The following is a 16,505-nucleotide window of genomic DNA, read 5'->3' as shown; positions in this document are numbered from 1 at the left end:
TGACTTGCAGTCTCTAATGTTCCCTTAATGACTGCATTAAATCATGAGCTCAGTCCGGGTTGAGCACGCTTATGTGAGGCCATAACCACAAATGGTAAGTAATGACACAGATGTATCTCATTTCTCTGATAACACTGTGCACTCTGAAGGTCCAAGGGTCTGTGGTTTGCCAAAAGAAACACATCCTTTGCATTTTCAATTACATTTAAGTTCCCCGTTATGAATTTACCGGAAATATTCCGCACCTTTGCATAGATATAATATGCTCGGAAAAAAAAAATAAAGTTTGCGTTGGCCGGGAATCGAACCCGGGTCAACTGCTTGGAAGGCAGCTATGCTCACCACTATACCACCAACGCTGCACACTGAATCTCCAAGTGAGATATTTTCAAGAATAGTGAGGATGTCCGGGCTGCGGTCCATTTCGAACTAGACGCATGCGCGCACCTACACACACCGCGTCACCGAACTATATGACAAAAATAATTTAAACAATTAAATGCATAACTTTAAAATGTAATGTCAGTATCCTCATGTGATGCACAACAGTTTGTCGCACAATGCTGCAATGAATGTGGTAATTGAACACTAAACAGAGCAAGAAATGTACATGTATTGTTATAAAATCTAATTTACACCTTTTATTTCTCTATTTATACATGTATTTCTGAATTGTATTAATTTTTTTAATGAGTATGACACAATGTATTTGAAGCATAGACGACACAGAAGGAGACATTGAGTTGTACAACTTATTGCAGGTATCACATGTTTTACACTTGTGCTGAAACATGTTTATAGTTTTATCACTGATGCTTAAGGACGGAAGCGTCAAAACTAATGGCCAGTACGGGTATCGAACCCGCGACCTTGGCGTTATTAGCACCACGCTCTAACCAACTGAGCTAACCGGCCGATGGCCATTATATGTGTCAACATGAGAATAAATTCCTGCCGGCAATTTTGGTGCAAAACAATATCAATTACTACTTTCTGGGACAAGGACCGCAGAGACCTCGTGGCGCAACGGTAGCGCGTCTGACTCCAGATCAGAAGGTTGCGTGTTCAAATCACGTCGGGGTCAATAATTTTACTAATGTTTAAAACACAACTTCACGGACTGAAGGAAACATAGAAATATCAATGAATGCTGAAATCAATGCAGGAACACGCTCAAATAAATTAAAGATGACATTCTTGAATTAACATGACATGGATTTCAATGGATATATGTATTACATTTTATTGTCAAACTAAACTACTGACCTTAGGAAATTCACTAAATATTCATAATACTGCAGAACAGAACGAGAAATGCGAAGGCAACTTAAAAAAAATTCTTTGGGCTCGTCCGGGATTTGAACCCGGGACCTCTCGCACCCTAAGCGAGAATCATACCCCTAGACCAACGAGCCATGGATGCCACTCGGTCTGGTTTGTAAGTTAAACAAAATACAAAGCAAAACAGTTTTTTATTGTTAAGACAAAACTATGTAAACCAGACCTTCCACTTCACTAATAAACCGATACAGAAATACATTCGTAATGACTGTAGGTGAAAGAAAATGTAGAAATAAAGATATATATTCATAATAATAATGCATTGTATTTCTACTTATTCAAAATCCCTTTACATGGTAATAAACAAAACGACAAAATGACAACACGAACAAAAGCAATTACATAACATTAAGTAACCACGCAAAACGTATTTTCAATAAATTAATGTATTTCTTTACACCCTTTATACATTTTACATATGCGTTTATTTAAGCCTGCATTGATTGCTAAATGAACACCTTTCGTCCTCCATTTAGGCACGTATAACAATAATATATACTATTTATAACTTGAGTGGTAATATTGGCCGTCTGACATTACGCAGCAGTCAGCAAATCTGTCCACAGCATACGGGTTTTATCAATTGTCATGTGACCCAAACTCAGCCATCTTGTGGAAAACGAGAGAGAGAGAGAGAGAGAGAGAGAGAGAGCCACACAACTCGCATACAAACCTTGTGCTGTCAGAACAAGCCGAGGTAAGACAGCCAAAGTTTAATACACTAGCAAAGAAAATTCTTACATTTAAGTAAAGTGCCATGTCAGTGAGTCATATTCTGACGAGCAGGTGTTCTTGGGACTCTTCTTTAACGACCATGTTTACTTGGCCTTGAAGCACCGGGCTCGAGTGATTCTGTGTGCCACTCCGGGCCGTGTAAAGGGCCGGACGTTTCGTCAAGGAACTGTTGTTGTGGATCCAGTTTGTTCGAAGGCCGCGTGTAGCTAGGTAGCCAACCTGTTAGCATGTGCTAGCTACAAGTGTTGAGGATAGAGATTAACTAATGTGTCCGAGCATTGTTGCGTATGTTATACATTATAACATACGTTATGTCAATATGGGCTCTCCCATATTAACCGAATGTAGCAGAAACGGATGTCGATATGTACGTATGACATGCATACATTAGTAACGATGGGTTATAACACTGCTAGGTAGCTAACGTCAGTTGGCCAACTGCTGATAGCGAACCCGCTAGCATAAATACACTGGTGTGGCACCAGCATGTAGCAAGTGGCACTTCCACTACAACTCGGGTCATACCTTACATACCCACGGTTATACTGTAGTGAACTCCCTGTTGGTTTGTGTCAGTTACTAGCGTCATGTGTTTTAACCTTTGCTTAACTTTAATGATCCTTGTTGGCCATTTATTTGACTTGTTAGCTCACGTTGCAAGCTAACGTCATGTTGGTATCGTTAACCTATTCGGATGATTTCCACTAACGTTAAACCATTCCGATTGATCACTCTTGCAAGCTTTTGACATTAACTTGAATCAGTCACTTAACCATCTCTTGTTTCTGTCACGCTACAATTTACAACATCGGAGTGGGTCTGAGTGACTAACCGCTGATCATAGCTTTGCTATTTGCTTAGCATCAATGTTACACGGTGGAGTCAACAATCGCGACAACTAACGTTATGCAAGAACATCGTGGTCATTCATTATACTTCAGCTGAATTCAGCAGTTGCCTTTTTAGTTAATGAATCGAAAGTCGACAGAACCCTATGAATAAAAGTTGTTTTAGCTAGAAATGTGGGAGTATGTGAGCTTTGACTCTCAAATGATTTCAAACGTAACGTTATTTCTGTTAAATGTGTATTGATACCGGCAAGTGTGCGAAACGCAGTGGAGAATAGGCGTAAATGCTGCTAACGTAAGTCGCTGATTTTATTGCTGTAAGTACCACAACTTACACGTGGCTTATCCTGGCTTCCATATGGTCATCGGTGCTCTCTGGCCACTGTTAGCGTTTGTGCCTCATATTTGGGTGAGCCCCTCAATACGTCTATGCTTTCAGGCCTAAGTGCAAGGGACACATCAACAAGTTGTTGTTTTGAGTTTTTTATATTTGTATTATAAGTGCAACCACCATCGATAATTACAGGTGTGTGTGTGTGTGTGTGTGTGTGGTCTACACTCTTTACAGACCGAGAGACTTCCTAAAATAGCTTTAGCAGACTGAAATTGAACACTGCTTGTGTGCTAGTGGATGGGCTGAATATCCTTGGGAGTTGTAAAACATTAAAGCAGGTGATAAAATCATAAATATTTTCAAAATACTTTCAGACAGATGACTTGTTAAATTAACCATTTATCTCTACTAAAATGCTTAAACAACTTTGGAATGGTTGTTTCTATTGATAGCAAACATGCTTTTATTTTAGTTATCCAAATTGGAAGATATAGTAGTTTTTTTCTGTCAAGCTGTAGAATACCCCATAGCAGTATTTACTGACCGGTATGTATTTTTCTCCTGTTTCATATTTGCAGAACTTCAAGGAAGAATGGACGAGACTCAGACACTTAACTTTGGACCAGAATGGTAAATGAACTGCCGTGGAGTTTTACGACTTTTCTGACCGAAGGGATTTGTAGGTAGCCAAACTGGTTTTGTGGTGGGACCAAGTGCAGCTTTCCTACACATGTCCAGACATGTCAAGTGCCACCTCAGCTTATCTGTTGCGTTCCCTTCCTCTGTCCCTTACCATGTGTTTACCATAATTCCCCTCTCTTGCTCTCTCTCTCTCCCCATCCAGGCTCCGTGCCTTGTCTGGAGGTGGTGGTGGTAGCGGAGGTGGCAGTGTTGGTGGAGGCGGTGGCTGCGGGATTGCGTCTCCACCCCTCTCCCCCGCATTGCCAAAGTATAAACTTGCCGACTATCGCTACGGGAGAGAAGAAATGCTAGCACTTTATGTAAAGGATAACAAGGTTTGATGCCCATAATGTCCTAATCTTAGCTGTTTGCATGCTTGACGGCAACCTGACTGAAATGTTCTTTGAAACCTGCTTGCATCTTGACAGTGGTGTCTATGATTGTTTAGATCCCTATAGACCTACACGATAAGGAGTTCCTGCCCATATTGCAAGAGGAGCCCTTGCCGCCTCTGGCACTCGTGTCTTTTACAGAGGAAGAACAGGTAGGAATACTTGTATTAGGTCTTTTATTTTGGGGAGAAATAAAGAGATCAGAAACTCCTCTATCTGGATTTGAACTATTTATATAGTTAAAATAAATGTCACATTGACCTCAGGGCCGTTGGTGCCTTAATGTCATTTACTGTACTTTTGGCAATAAGGGTACCAAATAAAGAGCAGGTGCAAAGAGGAGAGCTAACAGCTTGTGTTTTGTCCCTGTTGCTCCCCTCCCTCTTTTGTGCTTGCAGAGAAATTTTTCCATGTCTGTAAACAGTGCGGCTGTACTTCGGCTGGCAGGACGAGGAGGCGGTCCGATAGTAGGGGCACCAAGAGGCCGAAGTACCTCAAGGGGTAGAGGTAAGAATTTCCTCTTGTTCCCTTTCTAATTTCAAAGATAAGTAGCTGCCTGTTGTGTTATGCTGTGGTGGTCCTATGATGAATTGTCCTTTATTTAAACAAGCTTTTATTTAAGCTATTTAGCTTTACAGTTTCAGAGGCCCCAACAACTTCAGATAGTTTGAAGAATTCCCCCTACCGAGACTGGGAATGTTATATTGGCACTTTGGAGTTTATACTCTTTATACTCTGAGTAAAGTAATGATGTCGCAAAGTTATTGGCTTTTACCAGGGCTAGATCGGTATGATTTTTATTCAATTCAATTCTTGGTTGTCTTTCGCCATTTGTTCCTTCATTTAATAACGATTTCTGTCAGTCCAAGTCCTTTTGTATTAGTTCCAGCAATGATCTGGATGACATTAATATCAAATGTGGGTTTCATTGTATATATTTCTTATGCTAGGTCATCATTATTCATAACTGTAAAACCAGTGCAAATTTATTCCTGAGAAAGGTGGTCGCCTTCTCTTTGCTGTTGAGGACTCTGGGCTTAACTCTCAGTTCGCATTCCCAGCTTTAGGTGCAGACAGATCAGTAGTTCAAACTGGATCTGTAGCAGCAGCTGTTAAAATCTCTGTCGGCTTTCATGTACTTCCAATTAACTTTGTTATTTGTTCGTTATTTATAAAACTTTTTCTAAACTGCCAAATTTAAAGGTCAGTCCATGTCATATAGAGAGTATTGTTATATTGTTATAATGGATAAGTGGAGAAGATGTCGATAGTGCTCAATATTGTTTTGCCCTCTGACAGACACTGAATATATGTACAGTACCAGTCAAAGGCTCACTCAAATGAATGAGAAAGTGTGTTTAGACCGGTACTGTGCATCAGGATACCATAGTCTAACTGCTATGTCACTGTTAGAAAATATGGTCTATGAATATTGGAGGTGACAAATGAATTAACCACGAGTGGGTTAAAGGACATCCTTGGATTTAAAAAGGGAAGGGTGTACAGCACAAAGATTTAGCAAATTCTGCCGTAGTTCAATTATCTTTGTATGTTTTGGTTATGCGTGTTTAACAGTGGGGGTGGGTATAAACTCTGATCATCTTTATTATAAAACGTTGTTTTTTTATGAAACCCTCTGCTGCAGTCAGATCTGTGATTAGAATGTAAAATTGGTAGTTCACGCAGTCAACGGCAACTCGACCTCCTCCAGTTATATTGAGTTGTGGCGTGATTGTTTTCAGGCCGGGGAAGAGGAGATGGAGGTTTTTACCAAAGAAGTTTTGATGACGTGGAAGGTTTTGGTCGTGGAGCGAGGGAGATGCATCGTTCCCAAAGCTGGGAAGAAAGGTATCAAAATTTCCTTTTGTTGACCTGATGTAAGAAGCCTGCTCTTCTTTGGACAATGTATAGATGTTCAATAGGGGGTTTATTTTTTTCCAGACAGAAATAAAACTTATTTTTTCCCAACTAAATGTGTCTTTCTTTCTTTTTCTCACCAGGGGAGAGCGGCGGTTTGAAAAGCCAGGTCGAAAAGACCCAGGTTGGTGTCACAACCAAGTAATCATTACATGTCAAAGTTGAAATGTCAAATGCACTGGCTTATTTACTTGTTTTTGTTTACCGTAGTGGAAGTTTCCCCAGGGCATTTTCCGATGAATCACAGTAAGTGAACTTCTTAGCTTAATTAAACAGTGAATTCAGATTTTTGACAAAAAAATAGTTTTTCTTACCCTAATTAACCACCTCTCCACCCTTTGCAGTCCGGAGCAACTATGAGGATGCTGTCCCAGGCCTACCGAGGAAGCATGATTTCACACGCTCAGAGAGTGAGAACTGGCGTTCTTCTCAGAATGGTAAGTAGGAGGTTGATGGTGGGGGCGGGCACCTGAAAGGGTGTCAATGGGACAGTGACTGGTGGGGCCCCCTGAGCCCGGGGGCGGGGAACACATCACTGATTGCATTACCAATAAGTCTATTCTTGATGATGTATTTATGGTTTACTGCTGTTTGCCGTATGGGTTGTATCTCAAGAAGCAACAGGAAAATACTTTTATTTCACACCACCTGCTTGAGCTATGTAGTGCTCCACTTTTTCTTTCTCTATAGCGCTTGGTTTGTCAGCTTTGCTTCCAGAACCATATGACAAATGACGGGTACGAATTACAGGTCCATGTTTTATTAAAGGGGAAAAATTCAATGGTGACCTGGTACTTCCCTGTGCTTTTGAACTGGACTGGATCTTAATGGAATTGCTGAAAATAACATTTCAAAGTTGTTGTTATTAGTACTGGAATTGATTAGGTTCAGGCAGATCATTAGATCATTATTGGCTGTCAATGTGAAATATTTACCTCAGAGGGTCCTCGGTCAGCAGGGTGGCGGGAACTCGCGGAGCAGCGTCGTCGTTTCCCATTTGATGCGAGAGAAGATGAGCGCGGCTACAGGAGGCCGCGGTCGGGTAGCGGCAGCTTTGAGGACGAGAGGGACAGCCTGCCAGAGTGGTGTCTGGAGGACGCAGAGGAGGAGGCGGGCACCTTCGACTCATCGGGGGCCTTCCTCTCACTCAAGGTGAGAGAACGGTTTTGCTTAAATACAATCTGTGGTTGTAGTTGAAATTAAGCATCGATAGACTTGGAGGGGGAGTTTGAAATCGTGAGATGTTGAGACATATTCACTATTGGGGGCCCTGCTAACTGTTCCAGGCATTCTGGATAAAGCTCACTCTCCCTCCATGTTGGTGTGAGAGTTTTGTACCCAAATAGATGCTCTAGCATTGTTAGGGGATGCAACTACCATGGCAGGTGTATTAATTAGGATGTGAAGTTTGTTTGAATGAGACAAACTCAAGAAATCTGCGACCTGCAAGTGTTTAACGGGCACAGTACTGATTATATATAAATTGCTTGTCTTCACTAATTTGTGGCTCTAATATGGAGCAACTAATTCCTTTGACATGATTGGCATTCTATATGAATCGGAGTCAATAGAATAAGTCAGAGTGGTGTTGATGTTTTCTTTGTGTTTTCAGAAATCCTCCAAGGAGCCGATCCTGGAGGAGGGAGAGCTGGACTTCAGACCCTTGGAAGAGTGTGAAGAGGGCCTGGAGGAAGATGACTGTCAGCCCAGGGAAACCAAAGAAATGGTAGCTGAGGCCAGAAGGGAATCCGAACAAGAAGGTCAGATGGTTTGATTTTCTCATCTTTTTTTTCTATAGTTAATTTGTTATTATTTAATAGTAGTCATGTTTCAAGTTTTATGAGAAGCATAAACAAGAACATGCAATAATCTTCCAGCTAAAGGTGATATAAAGGAGATATTTCATCATTATACTGGCAAACTAAATAACCAAATGTTCAGGAAGGCCAAAATAACCAAAACAAAAGTTTTCTACTCCAACAAAATGATTGAGAAGGGTAACAACAAGACAATACTGAGTGAGTTGGAGGAGACAGGGTATGGTGCTGTTCGTTTGAGGGGGGAGCAGAATGCAGAGCTGGTACTTGATTACCTATAATGCAGTAAATGTTTATCGGAACAGTTTCAAATATTCAGCATTGATATGCAACACAAAATCAATATTAATCTCTGTGTATGCAGTACTCGCGTAGTGCTTTTGTTTAGCCAGCCCTTCTGTCTACAGCTCAATTGTATTCTGCTTGTGATCTTTGTTGGCCTTGGTTACTATAATTTGTCCCAGTTATATTTTAGAAATCACGCAGTAAGTATAACACTACACTTATTAATGAATACGATTTACAAGGCCATATTTGTTGTTAAGGACACAGAAAGACACAATTGATTGCTAGTCAGATGGTGGCTGCCTTATCCACAAACCACAATGGTGTAATACGAATTTACTGTCAACAATTTCAAATCGCGAAAGATGGCTGACATGGAAGAGGTTCTCATTGTCAATTATTTTAGAATCAACTATTATGAAAACTTTTTTTTTTTTTTAATTGAGGGTCGCAGTTGTATAAGTTATGGTACCGTCACATGTCCTTGCTATTATTGTTATATTTATTAGAGTTGTTGAACATCCGAGGAGTCTTTTACCTGTGACTTAACCTCTTCCTACCCCTCTCTCAGAGCCCCAGGTTCCTGCCCAGCCCAACAGAACAGAAGAGGCTGAGAGGCCAGCTGAACGGCAGCCCCCCCTAGAGCTCCAATCAGAGCTTTGCAAAGTGCCCCTGCGCATCCCTATGTCAAACAGCATGCTCGACTCCCTACCCATGAACCATAGTACAACCAGAACAGGTGGGATATGCGTCTTCAATTGTGTAGTAAATGTGGCATTTTCTTCGCATGTTGTTTTTATAAGTAAACCTGCCAAAATCTGCTTTTTCTTTATGCTGTTTATACAGAAGTATCTGCTCAATCACCCAGCATCCAGCTACCGCAAAAGCCTCTGGAGATTCCTGTGGCCATGAACAATCCTTTCCCTTCAAGTATAATGGCACCTATAGGCAGGCCCACGGCTGTGTCACATGATACAGATGAAGATGGACTGAAACACTTTGAGCAGGTAAGTTAGTAGGAGTTAGGGCGACCCCTTTATTCCCAAAACCGTCATAGCACATCAAAAACCTTGGAATCTAAAAGGAAAGTGAGCATTTAATGAATATTAAAGCAGTGATATAACTTCCATTCTTAATGAACCCTTGGATTTCAAAGTGAATTTATCATAAAAGACAATAAAACCAATCATACAATTTCTTACCCCTCTAACTCCCAGAAACCAATTTGATGGCTCATTTCCAAAGCGGAAGCAAGAGGCCTTTCAATCTTGATTTTAAACACGCTTATGAGTCATGCTGTACCTTTCTAAAATTCTATCGCTGTATCTTGGCTCCGACCTTTCCCCAGGAGGCAGAAAAGATGGTGGCTTACCTACAGGATAGTGTGGTGGATGATGACAGACTTACAGCAAAGACTTCAGAGAAGCCCAAACCTGCAGGCCTGTCGCTCACCCACGAGGCGGCTCTCAAGTGGTTCTACAAAGACCCCCAAGGGGAGATCCAGGGTAAGATGAGAGGGGTTTTTTGAGCCCTCAAAATGTAACTTGACTGCTTTGCATCTATTTTGTCCTATTATCTTCAAAACTGCGCCCCTAAAACTTTTTGTTCCCCCTCAGGTCCATTCAACAACCACGAGATGACTGAATGGTTCCAGGCTGGTTACTTCACGATGTCTCTCTTGGTCAAAAGAGGATGCGACGAAGTATTTCAAGCTCTTGGAGAGATCATGAAGATATGGGGGAGAGTACCGTTTACTCCAGGCCATGCACCACCGCCTTTACAGGTAGGCTGAATGATGATTGGCGGTTTTATTCCCCGTGTCCAAAGTTTATTCTTTTAATCTGTACTAGCCGTGGCCTACAGGTGGTGTGCTATGCCACTCTTTTAATCCTTAGATCTTTTAGAGGAATCCATGTATTTATAAAATAGTTTGAAGAACCTTTTCGCTGACTGTCCTAGTTTCTTTTTAAAGCAACATAGAAAAGGCATCTTGCCCATTTTTTACACATACCATTGAGATTGTTTGTTTGTAGCTACCTTTTGCCTGAGCTCTTGGACTCCATGATTTATTCCAATTGTCTAATGCAGGGGGATGGTGATCAGGAGAGGTTGAAGAGACAGCAAGAGCTCACCGCTCTCAATCTCTACCAGTTACAGCAGCTCCAATATCAATACCTCCTCAGGTACGCCAGGCTCCAGATCACTTTTTTTAATTCTTTTTTTTTTTTCGCAGTCGCATCGTGTGTGTGAGACAAAGAAAAATATCTAAATCTAGTCATTTACCATATGCCTTACTTCCTAAACTCAATGAAGAAATAGCTTAATGAGCTAACGTATGCCCCGCACACCTCAAAATGGCCCTCAACCACATAATGGAAAATCTCCAACATTTAGAAACCTTCTAGCTTTGCCAAATTCACCCAGGAGCTTCCTACGCTCCTTCATTTTGGTGCCAACTCTAACTGTAGGGATGGCAATTTCAATTACATCCATGCTCAAAAGCCCTTCAGTGGTGGTACCCACAACAGTCTGTCTCTCCAGGACCATGTTTTTACATGATGAAACGCACTCTCAAAAGCTGCAAACATTACTAACGTCACTGTCGCATCTGGTAATGAACATGAGATGCACATGAATCATCCGCTAATATTATTCCAATGCTAAATCCTGTTTGTTTCTTATTTCGATATCTCTTCGTCTTTCACCACTCAGACAGCAGTATGCTCAGGCCCTGGCCCAGCAGAAAGCTGCAGCTCTCAGCTCAGCACCTCTTCAACAGCAGCAGCAACACCAACAGCAGATCAATTTGCTTCTGCAGCAATACCAGGCTCTCAAACTAAGGTTGATTATACCACCTCTAAATCCATCCGTGCTTTGTTGTTTCGAAATCTTGTGTTGCATGTATATTTACGTGTGTGTTGTGGGTTTTTTGTAGAGCATCTGAAAGCCCACTACCTCCTGTAACCCGATCCCTGTCTGTACCAGACAACGGTTCCGTGTGGGAAATGCAGAACGCGTCCTCTCAGGCTTCCTGCACATCAAACGTTCAACAAGCTGCTCCAAACAGTGAGCTCTACCTTAAATGTTCTACAGCGTTTGTTTCTCTTGGAACACAAGAGCGGAACAGAAAGGGTCCCGGTCTTATTATGACGGGTCTAATGCATCATATTATGTCACACAACAGCGTGGGATGGCAGCAGCGTGTGGGATTTGCCTATAGACTCTGTGGCTCAGGCGCCGACCATCGAGCAGATGCAACAGGTAGAGAAGTCAAAGTCTGCAAAGGTAAACAATGGAAATGTTTCTAGTAAAGTTAAGGCATCTCATCGCTTTGTATAAAGACACATGTATGAGTGTTTTTGAAAGCCTAAGAATGTTGTCATTTGTAAGATGAAATAAATTGCATTCAAATATTCAAATGTAAATTCCGGACTATAAGCCACTACTTTTTTCCCACACTTTGAACCCTATGGCTTATACAACGGTGTGGCTAATGTATCATTTTTTTTTTTACCAGCGAACGCGCGAGAGCAAAACAGACAGGTGCAGGTTACGGGCAACAAATCTGGCTGTCGGAGAAGGAAACCGCGCAGATGCACGTAAACTTGCCATTAATAAATCAATGGTGAGACGTTGGAGGCGGCAATGTGATGCACAATGTGAATGTGCGTCAGCAGTCGTTTTTCACCTGCAGCTTATAGACCGGTGCGGCTTACATATGTACGCATCTTTTTTTTGTTCTAAATTTAAGTAGTGCGGCTTATATTCAGGTGCGCTCTATAGTCTGGAATTTACGGTAGTTATTAGGCTGATGAATCAATGATGATAAGATGTAGAAGTGCATTCTCAATTCATCTTTTCGGATAATACAATGAAGGGGGATTTTGGATTGTCTCTTGTGACAGTTGGAGTTGGAGAGGCGTGATGCAGAAATGAGAGCCAAAAGGGAGGAAGAGGAAAGGAAACATCTGGAGGAGGCCCTGAGGGCTCGACAGGAGGAGGAACGCAAACGCTTGGAAGAAGAGGAGCTGGCACGGGAAAAACAGGTCGAGCATTCAAATTATATCGATCTGAAGCATCCAAACCGTTGAGCTGCTGTTTCATTGTGAGACCCGGTTCTCTGATGGCTGTTGAGGACTGACCCAGTGTTGTACGATTCCAGGAGGCAGCATTAAGACGGCAGCAAGAGCAAGAAGAGGCTCAGCGCAGACAGGAAGAGGAGAGAATGGCACAAGAGGAAGCTCTCCGTCGATTAGAGGAGAGGCGGAGGGAAGAGGAGGAGAGAAATAAACGGGAAGAGTTCCTTCGCAAACAGGCAAGCTATGGAAATGTCATATACTTTCTACTTCCTTTCTGGATTTGTGAAATGTCTCCCTAAAGTGCAATGTTTTCTACCTCATCAGGCGGAGGAGCGCAGGAAGCAGCAGGAGGAACTTGAAGCATTAAGGAGGCGGGAGGAGGAAAAGCGAGCGGAGGAAGAGGCGGCAGCAGCTGTTGCTGCTGCTGCGGCAGCTGCTGCTGCTATGGCCCAACAACAACTGGAGGAGCAGAAGAAGAGGGAGCAGGAGGTCCAAAAGCAGCAGGAGCTACAGAGACAGAGGCAGCAGCAACAAGAGGCTCTCAGGAGACTTCAACAGCAGCAGCAGCAGCAACTTGCACAAATGAAGGTAAGCGTGCAGGATACGTCAGTGAAAATAGCACGTACAAAAGGTATTTGGCATTTTTAAAACGCCTTTCTGCTCTGCAGCTGCCGTCCTCTTCAAAGTGGGGCCAGCAGTCGGTCAGCGCTGTGAACCAGGCTCAGAGCGCCCTGTCACTGGCTGAGATCCAGAAGCTGGAGGAGGAGAGAGAGCGACAGACGCGGGAGGAGGTAAATGCAGCGAGCCTCGAGTTCACGTCACACCAATGTTTTAGTGCCTCTACTCAGTGCAAAGTCAAGCTCCTTGACTGAGTCTTTTCATTCAGGCAATTCTTTAAAAAAATCATATATTCTGTGTATTCCTACGCTACAGTGTACCCCTTTTTATTTCAACCCCACAGCAGCGACGTCAGCAACAAGAACTCCTCAAAGTACAGCAGCAGCAGGCCTTACATCTGTCTCAGCAGCCCCAGTCCAAGTTGTCTGGTTGGGGGAGTGTGGCCAAACAGCCAACTGCTACCAAATCTTTGCTGGAGATTCAAAGGGAGGAAGCCCAGCAGATGAAACAGCGGAAGGAGCAGCAGCAGCAGCAGCAGCAGCAGCAGCAACAGCAGCAGCAGCAACAACAACAACAACAGCAACAACAGCAGCAGCAACTACTATTACAACAACAACAACAACAACAAGTAGTACAACAGCAACCACCGCCGCCTAGGCAGCAGCAGCCGCAGTCGCAGCCACAGCAGCAGCCACACTCCATCGTCACCCAACAGGCCTGCTCTCAAAACAGAACTGTATGTGACCTACACACACAGTGTCTTATTGGCTAAAAAACATCAGTCTATGTAGAACTGCAGGGATTTCATTAAGAATTAGCAACATTTTGACATTTGCTGAACTTCCCATTCAATGCCCAGAATTTTACACAATGCAGATTTTTATTTAAATTGGTAAGCGCTAAAACTCTTTGCAGTTTATACACTTTAGGAATAATTGCCTGAAGATATGGACCAAAATGTAAACAAGGCCACCTCTTTCATTCTAACAAACCCAGGTGATTTTGATAAGAAGAAAGGAGGCTGAAATGTAATCAATCAGTTTCAAAATGAAATCAACTTGAGTTTTAGGAAATAGTAATGGGCCTTTTCTGGCCAAACAACAGACTAGTCAAGCTAGTAAGAGGCAGATTAATCAGAAATTAACTGTTGTGACTTGCATCCTTGGAAACCAGTGTTAGAAAGCATCTCTCTCTTCACAGACGTCGTCTCTGAGTAGCTCTGTGTGGGGGTCTGTGAACACCACCATGTGCCCTAACTGGGGCTCAGACTCCAGCAGCATCTGGGGTGACACCCACAACGCTAACATGGGCTTCTGGGATGAGGCAGTGAAAGAAGCCGTTCAGCAACCTCCTCCAACAAAGAAAGGCAGCACGCAGAAGAACAACAAAGGCAACGCAAACCTCAGGTATTAAGGAAAATGTCCTGTCACAACCTCCGGAAGGAGCAGGAGTTGCCATATGAAGTGTGTGAGTAATACACACACCTTCTTTTCGCCCTCTTTCTGTATTGTTTTGTACGTGTACAGCAACTCTGGGAGTGGGCGGGCCAATAAAAAAGCTGAGGAGGAGGAAAAGCTGCTAAAGCTGTTCCAAGGAGTCAATAAGGGCAAGCAGGACACCTTCATGCAATGGTGCGAGAAAACCCTGCACACCCTCAACACAGCCAACAACCTGGATGGTGAGACTTTAAAAATATGCTTCGCAGTCCACCTACGGCTAACGATCGGCGTTTCTGCGAGCCAAACTCACAAACCTTCTCCATCCGTCTACCCGGCAGTTCCTACGTTTGCATCCTTCCTGAAAGAGGTGGACTCCCCATACGAGGTGCACGACTACGTCAGGGCCTACCTGGGGGACACTCCCGAGGCCAAGGACTTTGCCAAGCAGTTCCTGGAGCGTCGGTCCAAACAGAACGCTAACCAACCGAAAGCGGCGCCGCAGAACCAACAGCAAACCCTCAAGCAGCAGCAGGTGAGCAAGGCTGAAATGGTAACAGTGAGTGAACGGCTCAGCGTGAGGCGCCCTGTGCGCTTGTTTTAACGCCATCAGGAAAAGCAAAAGAAGTGTAGTGTTTTCCCTCCCATGTGACCACATTCGGTCGATAGTACCATTTGACGTTTGGGGGCATTCTGTGCAGGATTCCGTATGGGGCGGAACGGGATCGCCGTCACTCTATCAGTCCAACCACACCAGTGGCCTCCAGCAGCAGCGCTTTGAGACGGTCACCTCCGGGAAGAAGAAAAAGAAGCAGAAGATGGTCCGCGCGGACCCCAGCCTTCTTGGTAACAGTCCATCGGAAGAATCTGGATCGACGTGTCACTGCTGTTTACATCTTCCCTGCTAATTGGATTGTTTTATTTGTTTCAGGTTTTTCTGTGAATGCGTCATCTGAGAGATTGAATATGGGAGAGATAGAGACTTTGGACGACTGATAAAGGGATTGCGGCCAAGCAACTCCACTGACTGTATCCAATTTGAACAGCAGCTGTTTTACCCAAACCCCCCTCCCCCTCCACGCCCCCGACCGCTTCCACGACGTTCACGTATATTCTCAGTTTCAAAATGATCAGACAAACGCTGGTAATCTCATCAATTCCAGATTGCGAACAAACTGCGATCTCTGAGGCAGGGTGTTTTCTTCTTGCTCACGGACCAATGTTCTGACGAAGACCTTCGGGAGAAATGAACGGAAGCAAACTGGCCAGTGAAACATCCGACCATCCGAGAGAGCCATCGCCAAATCAACTCAACAGTCCGGAGAGATCTGCAGAGGGTCTGATTTCCACCGACCATCGACTGTCCTGAAACTCTGTGACAACAAATTATTCATATTTGGACTCTAATTGTAACTGGACAGAAATGGGTGGGATGGTTGGAGTATTATGGGAAAAGGGTCAGAAATTATATCCATTTTTGTTTTTTATTTATTGGAAGTCCCCCCCCCATCCCAACGCTGTGTTCACATTACAACCAAAATTGACATTGCGCAGGTGTTTGTCGACGTAGAAAACAAAAACATAGGGTTGTTTGATGCTTAATGGCGTCATTGGAGAGCAAAAGAAAAATTCTGGCGCCAGCTCTGCCTCCATATGTTGGCGTTCGGTTTGTAGCTTCATGACGCCGGCGTCCATCAAAAATGACTCGTAGAATGTGGCCGTGTCGCAGGGGGCGTGAAGGCAGTGTTCCACTTTAATCCCGCCCCCTCGTTCCTCTTCTCTTTTTATCCTGGGTGTTCATGGATAATGATAACAAGGTAGAGCCCAAGGATTCGTGCCCATTTATGTCCTGTTTTAAGGACATGACAAAAGTTCCAAGTAGTTATCTATTTGTTGTACAATACTAGGCTGTTTGAAGAATAAACTTTCAACTCTGCATCTGTATTATAATATATGAAAATGATCTGGAGTTTTTTTATTGACGGTATTAAATAAAACTGTCTGTGGGCTGTCCACACCTGT

At 43.3% G+C, this 16,505-nt stretch overlaps 1 protein-coding gene and 4 non-coding genes across 9 annotated transcripts; 2 read left to right on the top strand and 3 right to left on the bottom strand.

Annotated features, from left to right (window-relative positions):
* Window positions 1–287: 287 nt before the first annotated feature.
* On the bottom strand, window positions 288–359 carry trnag-ucc (transfer RNA glycine (anticodon UCC)). Its single transcript has one exon. It is a non-coding gene; the product is annotated as a tRNA-Gly (tRNA).
* Window positions 360–841: 482 nt separating this feature from the next.
* On the bottom strand, window positions 842–915 carry trnai-aau (transfer RNA isoleucine (anticodon AAU)). The gene has a single exon. It is a non-coding gene; the product is annotated as a tRNA-Ile (tRNA).
* Window positions 916–1,012: 97 nt separating this feature from the next.
* Window positions 1,013–1,084, top strand: trnaw-cca (transfer RNA tryptophan (anticodon CCA)). Its single transcript has one exon. It is a non-coding gene; the product is annotated as a tRNA-Trp (tRNA).
* Window positions 1,085–1,343: 259 nt separating this feature from the next.
* trnap-agg (transfer RNA proline (anticodon AGG)) lies at window positions 1,344–1,415 on the bottom strand. The gene has a single exon. It is a non-coding gene; the product is annotated as a tRNA-Pro (tRNA).
* A 496-nt stretch (window positions 1,416–1,911) lies between these two features.
* On the top strand, window positions 1,912–16,498 carry gigyf2 (GRB10 interacting GYF protein 2). Of its 5 annotated transcripts, none has more exons than XM_037458666.2 (31): window positions 1,912–2,038; window positions 3,493–3,596; window positions 3,837–3,888; window positions 4,103–4,274; window positions 4,388–4,483; window positions 4,730–4,838; window positions 6,074–6,179; window positions 6,332–6,372; window positions 6,459–6,494; window positions 6,593–6,685; window positions 7,207–7,400; window positions 7,861–8,008; window positions 8,922–9,089; window positions 9,197–9,357; window positions 9,699–9,855; window positions 9,967–10,133; window positions 10,439–10,533; window positions 11,063–11,191; window positions 11,286–11,416; window positions 11,535–11,635; window positions 11,868–11,975; window positions 12,256–12,396; window positions 12,513–12,665; window positions 12,754–13,017; window positions 13,098–13,220; window positions 13,391–13,783; window positions 14,248–14,453; window positions 14,574–14,725; window positions 14,825–15,018; window positions 15,185–15,329; window positions 15,415–16,498. In XM_037458666.2, the coding sequence occupies exons 3-31, from the start codon at window positions 3,851–3,853 to the stop codon at window positions 15,477–15,479; spliced, it is 4,086 nt and encodes a 1,361-aa protein (XP_037314563.2). In that variant the 5' UTR covers window positions 1,912–2,038; window positions 3,493–3,596; window positions 3,837–3,850; the 3' UTR covers window positions 15,480–16,498. The 5 variants fall into 5 exon arrangements, with proteins under 5 accessions (XP_037314563.2, XP_037314562.2, XP_037314560.2 ...); XM_037458665.2 differs by having other exon boundaries at window positions 7,204–7,400; XM_037458663.2 differs by having other exon boundaries at window positions 7,189–7,400.
* Window positions 16,499–16,505: the final 7 nt, after the last annotated feature.

Source organism: Pungitius pungitius, chromosome 15 (assembly GCF_949316345.1).
Source record: "Pungitius pungitius chromosome 15, fPunPun2.1, whole genome shotgun sequence".
Taxonomy (NCBI): domain Eukaryota; kingdom Metazoa; phylum Chordata; class Actinopteri; order Perciformes; family Gasterosteidae; genus Pungitius; species Pungitius pungitius.
This window is presented reverse-complemented; position numbering and strand designations above follow the sequence as displayed.

Bases quoted from the DNA above. Each gene is read 5' to 3' on its own strand.
- gigyf2 (XM_037458663.2), top strand. From the start codon at position 3,851: ATGGACGAGACTCAGACACTTAACTTTGGACCAGAATG. The intron at 9,358-9,698 runs GTAAGTTAGTAG...ACCTTTCCCCAG, and splicing joins GACTGAAACACTTTGAGCAG to GAGGCAGAAAAGATGGTGGC. The intron at 10,134-10,438 runs GTAGGCTGAATG...TGTCTAATGCAG, and splicing joins ATGCACCACCGCCTTTACAG to GGGGATGGTGATCAGGAGAG.